The sequence below is a fragment of the Scardinius erythrophthalmus genome, assembly GCF_964197995.2.
Source record: "Scardinius erythrophthalmus genome assembly, chromosome: 24".
Classification (NCBI taxonomy): Eukaryota; Metazoa; Chordata; class Actinopteri; order Cypriniformes; family Leuciscidae; genus Scardinius; species Scardinius erythrophthalmus.
In genome coordinates, this window is record NC_138244.1 from 6674415 (window position 1) to 6692078 (window position 17664).

Sequence of the window (17664 nt, forward strand, 5' to 3'; positions counted from 1 at the left end):
GGTAGACCAATCACAACACACTGTTCTAGCCGACCAATCAGAGCACATAGTGCTTTTCAGAAGGAGGGGCTTCATAGAGACAGGAACTAAACATCGTTGTGTTTCCCGAACAATGATGTAACTCGCTGCTTAACTACCGTAGTACGATGCATCGTTGAAGAAATCAACTAGCCAGTCACGACTGTTTTCCGAAACTGTATCGTCTCAAATTGGTCGTTTAACCATGTTAGTTAATGACGTCACGCAGGTGTTGGAGTAATAACTACTTTTAATGAATCTGTTTGAAATCGAATTAATGCTAGATGTTTTGCTATAAATTACGAACATGCATTTCTAATTTTTCTCAGTTATTTTGCTTTATTTTCAGATTCAATCATAGGCGCGTTCTTATGTTGTAGAGCACGTTCCTTGAGATCATCAACTCAAAACTTGTTAAAAGTTCCGAGGACCAAGTTAAGCCAGAAAGGGGATCGTGCCTTTGGGGTAGTTGCTCCAAAACTTTGGAATAGCTTACCATCACATGTTAGGGACGCTGATTCTGTACATGTTTTTAAAGTACAACTTAAGACACACTTTTTTTAAATGGCCTATTCATCTATTTGATGAGAATGATTAATACTATATATATATATATTTCTTTTTTTTAATCAGCTTGTTTAAATATTGTTGTATTGTTTTATTGAGATGGTGTAAAGCACATTGGTCAACATGTGTTGTTTGAATGGTGCTATACAAATAAAAGTGACATTGACATTGACATTGACACGTTCGCACATGCGCACTCTTCAAAAACGGTGCTTTAAATCTCTTGACAGACTAAAAGACGTAAATGACATTTGCATATGTATTATAAATAAATTATATAGATTGTCCTGAATGCCAGCTTATTTATTTGACTCAGGATATGGATTTATTGAGTCCACATGAAACTATTCTTCTAACCACAGATCGAGAGCTGTCGTTCCAACTACCCAACTTTGTGGTGCTGTTTGCGAATGTTCGTTAGAACGATGGTTTCGGGAAACACCGACTCGTTGAACTATGCTGATAACAACAGAACTTGCGACCATAGTTGGCCAATGATGCTTTTGGGAAACTCACCCCAGAGCGTTACTGACAGACTGGGAAGAGAGGAGCTGCAACAATGGAGAATATGGGGGAAATAATGAACATTAAAACATGAAAACATATTATAGTAGATACCAAAAACAAAATCACAACTTTGTATAAGGGCATAATACGGCCTCTTTAAAAACAAAACAAAAAAACTGACAGGACAAGTAGAAAATTAGAAATAATTTTTTTGCATTAAACGTACAGTATGGAATTTTTTCTCCACTAGGGGTCGCTAACCTCTTAACAATAACAAAGGCGTAGTTTGATGACGCAACATTTGCTAAGAATTATGGATCTTGTCGTCAACGTCAAGCCGACCGATCTAATAATGTTTATGGATGAGTAAATAAATCGATGCTTTTATCATGACTGTGATATGAAGCAGTTCGGGTTTGCTAAGAGACAGCTATCAGCTCCACACGCGACGCGAGTCCCGCGGATATAAAAGAATATGGACATTTCATTCTACCGAACTACACGCAGAATTACAACTCACAGGTCAGTTTATTAGACAAATTAAACTTGTGAGGTAACGCAGCGCTGTTTCACTTGGTCTAACATTACACTATCACACTAAACTGCATTTCAATGTGTTGAAATGTATGTGTTAGTTTGTCTGTATGAGACTAGCAGTAAGCTAGAATAACATAGATCATATTCTAACATTTTATCATTGTTGAACTATATAACATTGATTAGTTTTATGTAAATGTGCTCACCTGTTTAATAAAGTACATGTAGAAGCGGTCGAAGTCTCGGACGTGGAGCTCTCGTTTATATACTGTCTATGGGAGCTCTCGGCATCTCGAAAACACCGCGCTGATATTGATTCTCGTTTTAGTTCTCCTTTTTTTATCCAAAGTCTGCTTGCCATGGTCCATAATGTTTGAACGAAACAACAACAGCGTGGAAATAGACATTGCGAACTACACAGTTGTCTGCGTCTGTCGCTTTGGTTACTATCAGACGGCTCTGGTTGCTATGGCAGCACGAGCGGAAACCAGAGACAACGCGGATATGACGCCATTGACGGCGACAAAACGGAAATAAAGAAACGTGCCGTGTCTTCGAATGAAATAAAAATTTCTCCTGGTTTGAAAGTTGTTGGAAACAGTCGGGATAATGTAGGTACACAACTAAAAAAATATATAACATAGATATAGTGATTTTTGCTATTTTTAAAGCAAAAAAGTTACATATTGTGCCTTTAATCAACACTGAGCCACAGCAAGTGCTTCTGAACGCGGTTTGTTTCACTCACCAGGCCATTGTCGTATTGTGTGTGGTTTGTGTTGGACTCTGTGTGTCCCCCGTCAGGCTGTGTCTGGCCTGACCGCAGCCGTGTTGATGTGTCTCTGGAGGTTGTGATGGAGCTGCGGGTTGAGCGGCCTGTGCGTCCCCGTGCCACTGAGAGCTGGCCTGTTTCAGCCAGCGGCCCCCCAGCCCACACTTCTCCAGATACACCCGGCACACCTCATAGTTCATGGCCGAGTAATAGAGAAAATCCAGTGCCAGCAGCACCATGACGAAGAATCCATAGATCCACACGCCGATTAATGCGGAGTAATTGCTGCGACAGAGAAAAAAGTAGATGCACTTAATGTTTTATGTGGCCATAAACAAGCATTTTTTACGATATACAGGATCAAAAAGCCTTGAGGAATGGATGGAAACTCTTTAGCAGCACTAGTGGTCTTATTAAAATTAAAGTACTTCAATAAATTCAAACTTCATTAGTGTTATGTGAGGCATTGAGTGTTAATAAAGTGTTTTACAGTTCCTTCTGAAGTAAATCCCGTGCACAGACTGGCAGTAAAAGCAAAACTTCCACTTTTTGATGAAGCACAGGCCTTGCGCTGTCAGACAAGGCCACGACTGACAGGGACAATACTGAGGTCTTCATAAACATATGGTGTTATTAGAGCCAAGAGCAAAGGGGAACAGATGTGTGTGTGTGTGATATCTCAGTGTGTGTGTGTGATATCAGAACTCTTTGATGCTGGTATCCAGAATCAGCACTCGCCAGAATTGGAGGAAAACGGGATTGGGCAAGAATTACTGGCTAGTTTGAACATTTTAGACAAATTGCAATATAATAATAAATATGATAGTTGAACCCTCACTTTAATATTTGATGTAAAACAAATCAAAGAGAACCAAACAGTTTATTATCGGATGTTTAGATAGGAAAATAACTTCTTTTTTTTTCATTGTTGCAACTCCAGAAATAACTGGTGACATACTACTGCTAAAATAGATTTATGAGGAAGAAAATCAAAGTGGGTCACAATGTTTTTATTAAGATGATTGGCTTGTCTATTATTTGATGCGAAATGTCCTGCACTATTTTCCTACAAATATTAAAACAACAAACAAGTAACAGTACTTAATATTTATATAAAATGTTAAAATGATTAATATTATTATATTAAATATACATTTTTAATTAAGCTATTATGATTTATTGAGTTGTGATTATTATGAATGGTAAATGTTTTATATTGTATTAATAATAATACTATTTTCTAAATGACAAAAATTTTAATATTTTACATTTTCTGTGACGATATTTATATAAAAATATTACTATTATTATATTAAATATTAATCAATATTAATCAAGCTATTATGATTTGAGTTGTGATTATTTTGAATTATAGATTTTTATATTTTTTAATAATAATAATTTTTTTCCAATATGACACATTTTATTTAAATGTTTTAATTTTTCTCTGACAGTAGTTATATATAAAATAAAATTAAAATATTAATATTATTATATTAAATATTAATTTAAGCTATTATGATTCCAGTTGGGATTCTTCATTATTTTAGATTATTATTAATTTATAAAACATTTTTATATTGTAATAATAATAATAGTCTTTTCTAAATGTTTTACTTTTTTCTGTGACAAAGGCAGTGCAGGCCATTGTGTCACTATTGGTGTGAAATTATTGGTCTAATATTTTTTTAGAATATGCAAAGTAAAGTTGCGGCAGTTCTAAAAGAAGCTTTACATTTTTATACCAGCTTTAAACTACATTTTAATATCACATTTATTTATATGTGAGTGCGATTATGTCCCAGAATTAAAATACTTCGTCTTCCCATCATATTTGTGTGTGTGTGTGTGTCTGTGTGTGATTCTGGGCCAAAATCACACACACATTTATCTTGGACTATTGACAGTGGTGTGCTGTTATTTCATTCTAGCCTGGACTCATAAAAGCCAGATGCACAATAACTCAAATCTGCAGCAGACATGCCTATATGCCAAAGCCGTGTATGTCCAAGGCTGCTGGTTTGTGCTCTCTCAGCGGCTTCTGAGACTCAGTGAGGGTGATTTAACCTCAGGCCATCAGTAAATATCACTGGCTGAATCCTGCTGACCACAGATGAGAATGAAATGGCTTCCCACCAGGACATCCGTCCTCTCAGTAACTCGCAGCATTTCCACATCATTAGCTGCAATGAGACCATCTCAGAAGGGGACGATGTGAGGCTGCTAGGCTGATCTGGGAGCAGTTCATATTTTCAGTTAATATTTGATGAGAAGGGAAGCGTTTCATTGCGTTAGAAAGTAAACAGAGCAGGTGTGACCTCTGGCCATAAAACTCATTTGGCTTTTATCATAGGCCTACTCTGTCAAGAAATCTTTCACCTCTGAAACTACTTTGTAATCAAGGATGTAGTGGCAGGGAAAAATATTACCCAGTATTACTGCAGAGTGTTGGAATACTTCATTCTGATTGGTCAATCATGACAGACTAATGTCAACACTGTAAAAAATTTCTAACCCTCCCAAATCAAAAATTTCAAGTGACCGATAACATCTAGATTTTTCAATTGGCCCAAGTAAAAATCTGTAAATTTAATTTTATAATTTACAGAATTTCACTTGGGCCAATTGAAAAATTTAGATGTTATCGGTCACTTGAAATTTTTGATTTGGGAGGATTAGAATTTTTTTACAGTATAATGAAGCGCAAATGGTTTCCTGCGTAACGGTGCTTTTTAATCTCTTTCATATCACTTCATAATTTCAACTCAAATGAATATTTCATGTGACTTATTTATTAAGCATGTAAATTTTATTGACTGATTTATTAATTTATGCGGTATTTCTGAAATAACTGGTGCCATGGAGCCACCAAAATGACCTGCATTATTTGCCCAAAATGCATAAATAAATGAATAAATAAAAGGTAAATATAACATCTTTGTCACAGAGACACGCACATTTTACATTCAAGTTTTTATATTAAAAAGTTTTTAAATATTTTTTTAAATAAATAAATACTTAAAATATTAAAGTATATGATTTATATTATTAATTCATTATATTACTCATGATTTATATTCATTTAATTAAAATTAATTATTGATTTATTATTTTTAATTTAATAATTATATTATATAACAAAGAAATTATATATGTATATATATATATATATATATATATATATATATATATATATATATATATGAAGAGTTCAGATGCAAAAGCCTCTAAGTGCCATCTGAAATTTTCCTCTACAATGGTCTTTTTTATCAAGCTCGTATATTTAAGTTCAGTAATTTCACTTCAATGACAATTAATAGGTCATTTTCAATGCCATTTACGTGAAATTACTGAACTTAAATATACGAGCTTGATAAAAATGATCATTCTAGAAGAAAATTTCAGATGGCACTTAGAGGCTTTTGCATCTGAACTCTTCATATATATATCATTTGCAAACAATATATAGTGACCACAGATAAACCACACAACAACCTATGCGTGTAATATAAAAAGTAGCCTAATAATTGCAATAAATACCTTACTCTTCCAATAAATTTTACTCTTCATTTTTTTTAATTTTATATATACAATAAATAATAAAATATAATAAATAATAAAAGGTGAGAAATACACCTGGCATTGGTAACCAAAAACGTAGTGTATCTGTGATGATGCAACCGGGCTGTTAGTGGCAACATAAAGTCCAGGATCACTGTATTGAATCATAAGTTATTACTTGGTGCACACTTTCCCTAGTCTAATAACCTGGTTCAACAGCGCGTGTGAAGTTGATGGCAGGAGACTCACTTGTGAGCGTATCCGTCCGGTGAGGTGGTCAGGTTGACCTGCATGACTGTCTGGAACTCGGTCTCGTTACAGCAGTATTTGAAGGCTGTGTTGTTATGGTGACAGCAGAACATGTACGTCTTGTTGTCCGATAGACGAGGGCAGTGGAAGCCGAAGTGGTATTTCCCCTTGTGGTCTGAGTAAGGCTCACACACTCGAAAGTGAGCACAGAGAGCTGCACGAAAAGACAATGATAAACAGGAAAGTTAGCATGTGGTGTTAGATTGTATTTAGGGCCCTATCATACATTCGGTGCAATGCAGCGCCAGGCGCGACGCAAGTGTTTTTAGCTAGTTTCAGCCCGACGCAGTTATCATTTTCACGTCCTGCGCCACGTTGTTTAAATAGCATTAAACTATTTGTGCGCCTATGGGCTGCTGGTCTGAAAATGAGGTGTGTTCAGTTGCTATTTTCAGGCAACTGAATTAGACTGCGCCACTGACTAACTGAAACCTGAAACCTGAAACCTTTATTTTTTGTTGAGCCTATAGGTGAGTCCACAACGTGTAGGACACTGTGCTTATTACACACACAGGGACTATTTGAACAAATTGCAGCACACAAACTAGCCAAATATTTAAAAAAAGGATTACAATGTAAAATATTATTATTGTGTACATAAAGATATGGTGAATCCGGCTTGTAAGTAAGTAAGTAAGTAAGTAAGTAAGTAAGTAAGTAAGTAAGTAAAATTTATTTATACAGCGCCTTTCGCAGACTAGGTCACAAAGCGCTTTACAATAGACAATAAAACATAATAAAGAACAAACTAAAAAAGGAAAAAAAAAGAACATAAAATAAAACAGATACAATTTTCAATATATAAAAAGACAGAGATTACCCAAAAGCTAACCTGAACAAATGAGTCTTCACTTGTCCCCTAAAACTGTCCACATTCTTAGCAAACCTAATACTGGTTGGCAAAGCATTCCATAGTCTGGGTGCCATAGCAGCGAAGGCTCTATCCCCACCTGTCTTTAAACGAGTGCGTGGCGTAGATAGCAGATTTTGGTTATTAGACCTGAGAGACCAGAGAGGGGTATGAAGATGAATTATGTCAGCAAGATAAGCAGAGGCCTGACCATGTAAAGCCCTATAGATTATGGTTAAAATTTTGAATTGGATCCTGTAAATTACAGGAAGCCAGTGAAGGGAGCAAAGTATCGGGGGGATATGGGTGCGCCTATTTGATCTAGTGAGGAACCTAGCAGCAGAATTTTGAATAGATTGCAGTCGATGAAGAACAGATTTGTTAAGTGAGGAGAAAAGTGAGTTACAATAATCAATACGAGAGGAAATGAAGGCATGAATGAGTATCTCCAGTTCTGAGTGAGAGACTACAGACCTCAATTTACTAATATTACGTAAGTGGAAAAAACAGGATTTGGCCAGTGATTTGATGTGGGTTTCGAAAGATAGAGATTTGTCAAATGTCACCCCAATAGGCCGCTGTCGGTAGCCTAAAAGAGGCCTAGAAATAGGTTTCGTTCCACCAAGTGGGGCACTACCTACTTTTTTTATATTAAACATCAGAGATATATAAAGATTCCTTAGGAAAAAGTTTTCCACACACAACCTTGCAGTTTTTGAGAAAAATCATTTGCTAAAGGTGCCCATTTTGAAAAAAAGGGAAAACAGGGAATTTTGCACTTTCAAACCTGTTTATCATATAAACCCAAAAATGCCGAATTACCACTTGAAGTACAAAATAAACCAGTTTGAAATGTGTGATATACCTGAAGTTGCTATCTAGGGACAGTAAACATGATAAGATTATCAAGAAAACTTCTACTGTAGCATTAACATCCCAATTACTTCTCATTATGTTGTTCCAATTCAAAGGTAATATTTGAGGTAAAATCTGAATAACAAATAGAATTAAGCCAAAATATAATAACAGAGCTGCCAACTCTCACGCATTCACCGTGAGACTCACGCAATTGACACTTTTCACACGCTCTCACGCCACACATCCATTTTCTCACGCACAGAAAAATCGCGAAGCAAAGAGGACACGGAGACCGACAGACTTGACAGAGCAGGTTAGTTATGAAATGAAAAAAATCTCAGCTCTCAGATTCTGTCACTTTTATTACGAAATTCAAACAATAAATACCGTTTTGGCGTTTGTAATTGTGACGCGACAGATCAGCGGCACGTGACCCGATCATCTCTACTAGCTAATAGAAAATAAACACGAATGAACAATGTTGAAAGAAACAGTACAGCTTACCAAAATGTAGCCTATATTCTTCATACATAATATCGATCAATCAATCAAACAAAAGGGTCAATAAAACAGCTGGGGAACAATTATGTCACATAACATTTACCTCAGGAAAGCCATTTAATGACCATAATATATATATTATTATAGGCACGTTAGTTGGCTAGAAAAAGAGCTATAGAGAGTATTTTGCTAAATATGTGTACTATATTACATATTTATTATATTTGTACTTATATCATTAAATAAAGTTGTTATTATAATAAAAAACGCATTATATTTAATTTGAGTTATTTTTAACCTTAAATAATGCTACCAGCTGATAGGGCTGTCTGTATGTATTTTTTTTTCTTGAGAAAAATGACCGCCTATCTTGTGTACCTAATATTTATCCAAATGAGTCAATATTAAATCAAATCACAAGAATTGAATTAAAATCGTGAAATTTGTTTCAAGAAATTTGTAAAAAAAAAAAAAAAAAAACGTAGCTTACCAGAAATTGTATATAAACATTGTAACATGTTGTCACTAAACCTAATAAAATTCAGTTTAGTTACTAAAATGTTTTGACAATCACAATACACTTATTGTGATGCAAGGTTTTTTTTGCAACCCCACCCCCCCATCTCACTCCAAGTTAAACTCAAAAGTATAAAAAAAAAACACTTTTAAAAATAACACATTTAATGGTGAATTGTTAATTTGCATACACGAGCAGTAACTGCACTACATGTACATATTCACAGGAATGATTATTGTAAACAAGATTTAATTTTGATTTATTTATATTAAATATATGTCCTATATTAATTTTATTATCATATACACATCACTAAATATCAAGATCACTGTCCTCACTATCAGATTCACACACACACTAACCCGACCCCTAAACCAACTCTCTCTCACACACACACACACACACACACACACACACACACACACACACACACACACACACACACACACACACACACACACACACACACACACACACACTAACCCGACCCCTAAACCTACCCATCTCTCTCTCTCTCTCTCTCTCTCTCTCTCTCTCTCTCTCTCTCTCTCTCTCTCTCACACACACACACACACACACACACACACACACTAACCCGACCCCTAAACCTACCCATCACACACATACACACAAGTCAAGCGTTTTTTTGTTTATAAAACGCCGATAGCAGGCCGGGTGAAACCCGTAGTTGTTGGGACATCAGAGACCGGTTTGTCCAGGAGGGCAACATGTTTATTAGCAATAGCTAGCTCTGTAGTGTCCGACGTTTTGAGCCATTCCTACGCACATTGCTTGATTTTTTCCCATCGGACTTCAGTAAAGGGCTACGGACCTTTCCCACCATCTTTTCCGACATGAAGAATACATGAAGAATACGCTGTCTGGCGCTACAATTAAAACCTCCGTCTTATCTGGGTTCAGCTGCAAAAAACTTTCAGCCATCCAGTTGTTTATGGCATCTATACAATCTAAGAGCCTTGTAAGTTCGGATGACTCATTTTGCCGGAATGTAAAATGAAGCTGAATGTCATCTGCGTAAAAGTGATAAGAAATGTTAAAATCACGAATAATCTGACCCAAAGGCAACAAGTATAAAATAAACAATATTGGACCCAACACTGAACCCTGTGGGACACCACAAAACAGGGGTGATGATGCAGAGTGGGAATCACCAATATAGACATCAAAACTTCTATCTGAGAGATATGAGGTAAACCAATCTAGGGCCACTCCCGATACACCCACCCATTCACGTAATCTCCTAATCATGATATGATGGTCCACAGTATCAAAGGCAGAACTAAGGTCTAGAAGTACCAACACTGAACATAGACCTGCGTCCGAAACCATTTGAAGGTCATTATAGACTCTCACCAAGGCGGTCTCAGTAGAGTGTCTCTTCCTAAAACCTGACTGAAATTTGTCATACAACTCCAAATTCTCTACAACAAACCATTCATCCCGTAGATCGTCTGCTAGCGCTTTAACCTCACGTATGAGCATATCTGTTTCCTTGCTAGAGAAGCGTTCAGTTTTTACACTTGCAAATTCGCATGTAAATAGCAAATCCGCCATGGCTCGAGCGCAACTGGCTTTTAAAGGGAATGGGAGATGAGACTCTGATTGGTTTATTGCATGTTACGCCCAAAACACACCCATTACTCATTAAGAGAATAGAAACAACCCTTTTAGACCATGCGCCGGGCGCGCCGACCATTTTTCCCGTCGTTAAACTAGCAAAAGTGGATTGGTACACGCCCTTAGTGAACTTGCGCCATGTGCTTTAGACCGTGCGCTTAGATCTTTAAAATAGGGCCCATAACATAATATAATATAGCCTAATATTCAAGTTTATTGGTATATCGCTTTACCAATGCTATCTCACGACCAATTCGTACGAGTGAGTAAAATGTGACTGATTCGTATGAATTCGTACGACCTCACTTGTACGAATTCGTATGATTTGTCTAAACCCCAGTGACGGTTAGGTTTAGGGGCGGGGTCAGGGGTAGGTTATTCGTACAAATTCATACGAATTGGGCAACTCGTAAAATATGTACGATTTTTGCTAAATCGAATTCGAATTAGCAACCTTGTAAAATTCATACGAATTGAATACATATTGTTTCAAAGCAGCCTCTTTTCCCAAGCCATAACCGCATCCATGTTTTCTTTCGCTTCCTCCTCTTTTTTCAACATATAAACCACAATTGCCAAAGTGCGATTCATCTTGCTCTATTTGTTTACCACTACATGCTGATGACGTTTTTTTCTTCTATACTAACTTGCGTCGTAGCCTACGATTCAACAGGTGTCATCATCGTACAGTCTACATACTGTACATGTCGTACTCAAGTTTATTATATCCATGTCGTACAGTGTGATTTGGATTGCCGAAAGCAGGCATTAGCATTTCACTTTTAAACCACCGATCTTCAGCCAAGTCTTTTAATTAATAAGATAGTGAATTACTGAATTTCATTTATAATTCACCCCTGATTTAACGATGCTCACCACATTTAGTGGACCTCTCAGAAATGGAAATGGAATTGGATGGTTTCTGAAGCATAAAAACGTGCTAGGAATAATTTCTCGCTGATTCGGACACGCGCACAAAGGAAGTGCAACAAGGGTTGGTGGGTTTTTTCATATGACAGTCGTAGTTCTGCTTCATTATTCATCTCCGTATTCAGAACACAGAGTGACAGCGAGGTCTGAGCGACTAACCCATGCTGACACGATTCACCCTGAACCACTCAGACACAACAGCTCACAGACATCATGCTAAAGAGCACTTTTCTGAAGTCAGCACCACATGCACTTGTTTTGAATTTAAATCGATTCAGCCTAATTAGCTCGGATTCATTCGGTGGTGAAGGTTTCTATGACAAATCTGCACTTGTGTAGATAAACTAAAATGTTCTTCAGTTTCTGCTCAAGTTTCTATTCTTTCAGGCTTTACCAGATTTAATTAGACAAATGTGAGAAGAAAAATAACTAGAGCTAAAGCTTCAAAACTCATTTTAAACGGAGCTGCAAATTATGAGGGTTTTGACGTGGTTTAATTAAGTCTTGAAGGAAGACAACACAAGAGCCTGGGAGTCTTAAACGTTTTATGTATCTTATAATGAATGTGTTTTAGTAATCAAAGTTTAGTTGCAAGTTAGTAAGAACTCATATTTTCCCCTGACGCCAAATCGATGCTCACAAACAGAAGCTGTGTTTGTTTGAGGTGTCAGTAGCAACAAAATGCCCTCACAGTATGAACAAAAGCAAAAAGTGCATTATTTTTTTAAACTTTATTTTAAATTTCACTTCATGTTACAAGTATATCAAAAAAAGATCTTTAGTTTCAAAAAGCTTGTCCTTAAGTAAGTGGACACTTTTAGTGAATGCCTATAAGCGTTGAGGGCATTTGTATGCTCGTGCACTTCTAAAAGGCCCTAAAAATGCATTGAAAATTGATTTAGCAATAAACAGCAAATTTACAGTCTTTCTCCTCAGGGAAAATAGACCAAAAAATTGCTTTAAAAGTAATACAATTTTTGTCTGCACACTATGTATGTGTGTGTATATATATTATGTAATATATATATAAGCTGAATTTTCAGCATCATTACTCCAGTCTTCAGTGTCACATGATCCTTCAGAAATCATGAAAATATGCTAATTTGCTGCTCAAGAAACATTTATTATTATTATCAATGTTGAAAACAATATCTTTTGTAACATTGTAAATGTCTTTACTGTCACTTTTGATCAATTTAATGCATCCTTGTTGAATAAAACTATTAATTTCTTTCCAAAAAATGAATAAATAAACAAATAACGGTAAATAAATCAACTTTTAAACGGTAGTGTATAATGGTACACAAGCTTTTGAACTTTCTATTCATCAAATAATTGATGACTTCACTGAAGACTGGAGTAATAATGATGAAAATTCAGTTTTGATCACAGGAATATATTACATTTTTAAATATATTCAAACAGAAAACAATTATTTTAAATTGTTATAATATGTCAATTTTTTTATGTTTTTACTGTACTTGAGCAGAGGAGACTTATTTCAAAAATAAAAAAATATCTTACCGACCCCAAACTTTTGAACGGCAGTCTATATATATAAAACCACGGCATGCGTCTAAAGACTCGTGACACCATTGTCGTTTGCTTCATGATGATTTTCTCCATGCTGTCCAAGACTTTAAAATCTCTGCAGGGAGAATGACTCACGCCCGTCTTTAATAATTAAAGAGGTTTTTCGATTTGATCCAGCTTTATGACCTCTAATCTCACACAATCCGGCCACCAGATCAATGTAAAAGCTGGAAGCTTCAGTCTCCCAGCGGAGGGAAAGCTCAGTGAGACACAGATGGACAATGGACGAGACAAATTGAACCGCTCAAAGATTCTGGGTAAAGAATGACTGCGGGTGAGAGCGGTAAATCTGATAAGAGGATGTTTCTTCATCTACGGGCACCTTTGTGTCCCACAGGTTGATTTTTATCACTCAAAAATAGGTTTTGACTTTGCTGTGGTCACTTTAAATCTGCCTTAAAACCTTTCTTTATCATTTATTTTTCCTTAAAGTTTTACTACGTTTTTTAAAACAACAGTAAGAATTATAATCAATACAAACACGCATGCATTTACTGTGATTTAACTGAGAACTATTAAGATTTTTACACAAATAAACTGTCAATTTGCACCTATAATGAAGTTTAAAAACTTATCCTAATAAATTACATTTTAATTTCAAATTAAATTATAAATGAATAAATAAACTAAAATTAAAGCATAAAAATGTGTGTATTTTTAGTGGTTTTGACTTTTGCTCATCTTGAACCACGTCTTTATCATTTATTTTTCCTACTTAATGTTTCATCTCTTTTTTCCATTATAAAAATATTCTAAATTTTAAAAACTATAAAAATCTACACAAACCAAAATTAAATGATACTTTCTGTGATTTAATTGAAAAAGATTCAGTTTTCACCTAATAAAGTAAAAAATTGCTCCTAATAAATTCAATTTAAAATAAATTAACGTTACAAAACAAATCAAAATAGTTGAAGAAACGCGTAACGTTAGGTTCAGTTTGAGATATTTATCAGAGTTTCTGATGTCTCTTTGTTCCTATCAGCAGAATTCAGACAGCAGATAACGTTATTTAATAAACAGCCGTTACATTACACCATCTGCACACTTCTTCGTCTTACCTGTAGTAGACAGAACGAGGAAGATGATGGTCAGGATGTTGAAGGAGTGATGATTGGCGACACTCATCTTCTTGTCCTCCCTCAGGGGAGGATGGAGACATGAAGCCTGACAGCTTCAGCTGCTTCCAGACGTCATCTTTATCTCCAGCTTCTGTTCATCACTGTGACGGTTTGCCAGCACACCTGTAGCGGAAGAGGGCAGATGTAATGATCACGCCAAGACATCTGTACGGTATGATCTGGCTCACTTTAGTTCCAACTCTGCTTCTACACACCTAAAGGCTTCATTTAACTCAACCTAACCTTAAAAAAGCTGCCAGAATCATCACGCTCCGCTCATCACCATGATGGTAACTCCCCAAAAAACACAACATAACAGAAACTCTTCTAAATTAGCATAGAAAAACATAAACGCTACTAAATCTCTGACTTAAGATTAATCTTGCACAAAAAGCTTGATTTTAGCATTTTCTTTCCCTTTTGAGTGCCATGGCAAAGCATACTGGTGAAAAGAAATCCCAGCCCAGTTTCAGTTAAATTTAAGTTAGTGTAACTTAAAAGAAACAAGTTCAAAAGAAAAAAAAGTTCTAAAAACTAATTTGGTTAAAGTTTGCCCTACTCAAACTAATTGTTTACAGTGGAATATATACAAATAATTTACTATTTTCGTGACCCAAATATACATGTAGGATGGCCACAATTCTTTCAGTAACTTTAATAGGACGTTCACTCAAACTTACTTGATTTAGAATGTTCAGAGAACATTCAAAAGTTACAATTTCAGAATGTTTGCGCAATTCTAAAATGGAATGTTCCCTTAGCGTTCGTATAACCAGAAGAACATTCAAAGAACCTCATGGGAGCATTTAGAATTTCTTGCTGCTACTTTCTTTTACTTTTTTCGTGGCGGATGGCAAACAAATTTATTTTTCATTTCTACCTCTTACTGAGATTAAGTGTGGAGTAAATAAATACATTTAATTAGATTTGTTGCTTTTAAATATTTTGGAAACATCAGTAATAATTTATATAGAATTTCTTAGCAAAAAAGTGACAAACCATGTAGACCTAATGACTTGATTTGTTTCTCGTGTGTTGTGTACTGTTGATGAAGAATAGCAATGAAGCCTGCCAGAAAGTGAGGTTGTGGACTGGGTTAACAGGCTTGTGTGACGACTACATTTCCCATCATCAATTGCACCAGCGCAAGCATGCTGAAATGCACATAAAGCATGTATTATGCAGCTAATGTGCATTATTTAACCTTTATTTTTAGCAGTAGCTCTAAAAGCTTCCTGTCTTTGTTGATAAGAGAGAGGAAAATAGGTGTAAATTGGAAATTCTCAGGAGGACTTTAAGGCAGCCAAATTTAACCCTGCTTTGTTGCATTATGGGTGATGTAGTGTTTGTAATTAGCGGGCAAAGGAAGTCAGTTCACTAGCGGCCATCTTGAAAACTCATGCTGGTGTGATTGAAATGTGTGACTTCAATAGCCACGTTGAGTGATTTCCCTTATTCATCTTTCCACAGGTGTTCTCTGGTAGGATGAAGTCCTCTTTTCACTGAAGCACATGTAATACTCTTATAATATCATCTTCCATCTGTCATTGTTGTCATATCAATAGGAACATGCAATAAACCTTCTCTATGAATGGACCTTGTTCATCTAAAAGATTGTAACTTCAATTTTAAACGCACTCTGCTGTAAAACTCTTGTTAGCAACAAAGAGGTTTATCATGGCTTGTGTTCTGCATTATTATGCAGTGATTATTGTTCATCACAGTGCACACTGCACAGTTTTTGGCGTCTGAGAAGAATTGTGTGATTTTCTTTTGTTTTAGAGCACAATCATCAGTGACATTTTAGACATTTCAAGTCGCTGGCGTATAGTCTTTGATAGTCATCACAGTGTGTGAAAAGGGTCCGATTGCACAGTGTGTGACGGGCTTTAGTGGGCTTTGGGTTTGTACTAAATTACCAGTTCTTTTGTGGCTGATTTGGAAAGCGTTTTAAATGGAATCAGCGTGGTTAATCTGCATGCTGGGATTGTTCATTTCGAGCCTGTGATGGATTTAATGTTTATTTTTTGCAACTGTTTGGCAATTTCATCTCATTTGGGCTGATTGTGCTGCTCTGTAGGAGAAGGAAACTCAAGACAAATCCCAGACTTCTCTCAGTGTTTCGCTCTTCCTTGTTTTCTGTGCATGCCGTTGTTCTGTGGACGAGGACGGATCTAAAGAATATCCATGTGGAAGATGAGGTGTTGGGTTTAGTACTCAAAACACTGTACATCTGCTGGTTTAGTTGCTTCTGCTACAAGCCTGTGTTTGTTTCTCCTCTTGATCTCAGTCACTTGAAGTGGAGTGGGATTCCCCAACAGTTCGACAATATGAGTTCATGCTTTACATGCAGAGTTTTGGTTTGTTTCATAGGTCTAATGTACCGAATGACATTTAAGTGTCTCTCTTTAAAGTAGACTCAGGGCCCTATGTTAACGATCTGAAACGCAAGTATCAAACACGAAACGTAAGTAACTTTGTGGACGGGTCTTGGGCGCTGTTGCTATTATACCGGCGGGGTAAATGACTCGTGCGCCCGACACAAATCTAAAATGGGTTGGTCTGAAGTAGCTACATTACTCATTGGTGTGGTTTGGGCATAACGTGAAATAAACCAATCAGAGCGACATCTCACATTCCCTTTAAGAGCAGACGCACTCATTCCATGGCGGATTGCTATTATAATGGTGGATTTGCCAGGCGCACGCCAGTAGCGGTTCACAGCCGAGGAGACCGACGTTCTCGTCAGAACCGTAAAAGACAGAAAAGTGACATTGTATGGGGATGGGAGAAACCCACCCAAATTAACTTTGGTTAAACAGGCGTATAATAATTTGGGTAAATGTGTAAGCTAGATTTATGCCTATTTTTTCACATCTTCATGGACACCACAATGATTTCCCTCATGTGGTAATATTTTTCCTTGTAATTATATTTGGTTTGCAAAAATGTCAACTGCTGCGTCTGTGTGTAGATGAGAGAATTGAGAGAAAGTGTACAGGTATGTGCGTTGTGCACACGCTACATTATGGCCAAGCATGCGCTTAAAATAGCATCTGAACGCGCCACTGACTTTAGACTAGGTTTTTCAGTGGCGGAATTGTTTTCTGAAACTGCAAAATAGCACCAGGGAACGTTTGCGCCGGAACACGCCTCCTCTTTTCGCTGAACCACCCCCGGGAGCGCAAGTTCTTTTCCTAGTTTACCGACGTGTGAAGTCCGCTGTGCGTCGGGTGCAAAATAGGAATGAAACATGCGTCGGTGTACAAAGTCAATTGCGCTGGGTGTAAGATAGGGCCCTTATTTAATGGGTGCAACCTTATTTGGACAATACAGCCCTCCCTACACCTAACCCCCATAATATCCCCATAAGAGATAAACACGT

The 17664-nt window shown here is 36.5% G+C and overlaps 1 protein-coding gene across 1 annotated transcript in view; it reads right to left on the bottom strand.

Annotated features, from left to right (window-relative positions):
• The window catches only part of shisal1b (shisa like 1b), a 47580-nt gene that overhangs the window by 9229 nt on the left and 20687 nt on the right, over nt 1-17664 (bottom strand). The window contains exons 2-4 of the mRNA XM_081355929.1: nt 14220-14402; nt 6212-6425; nt 2378-2686 (exon numbers count right to left, since the gene is read on the bottom strand). Coding sequence (XP_081212055.1) covers nt 2378-2686; nt 6212-6425; nt 14220-14286 — 590 coding nt within the window. The 5' untranslated portion in view covers nt 14287-14402. The remainder of the gene's footprint in view (nt 1-2377; nt 2687-6211; nt 6426-14219; nt 14403-17664) is intronic.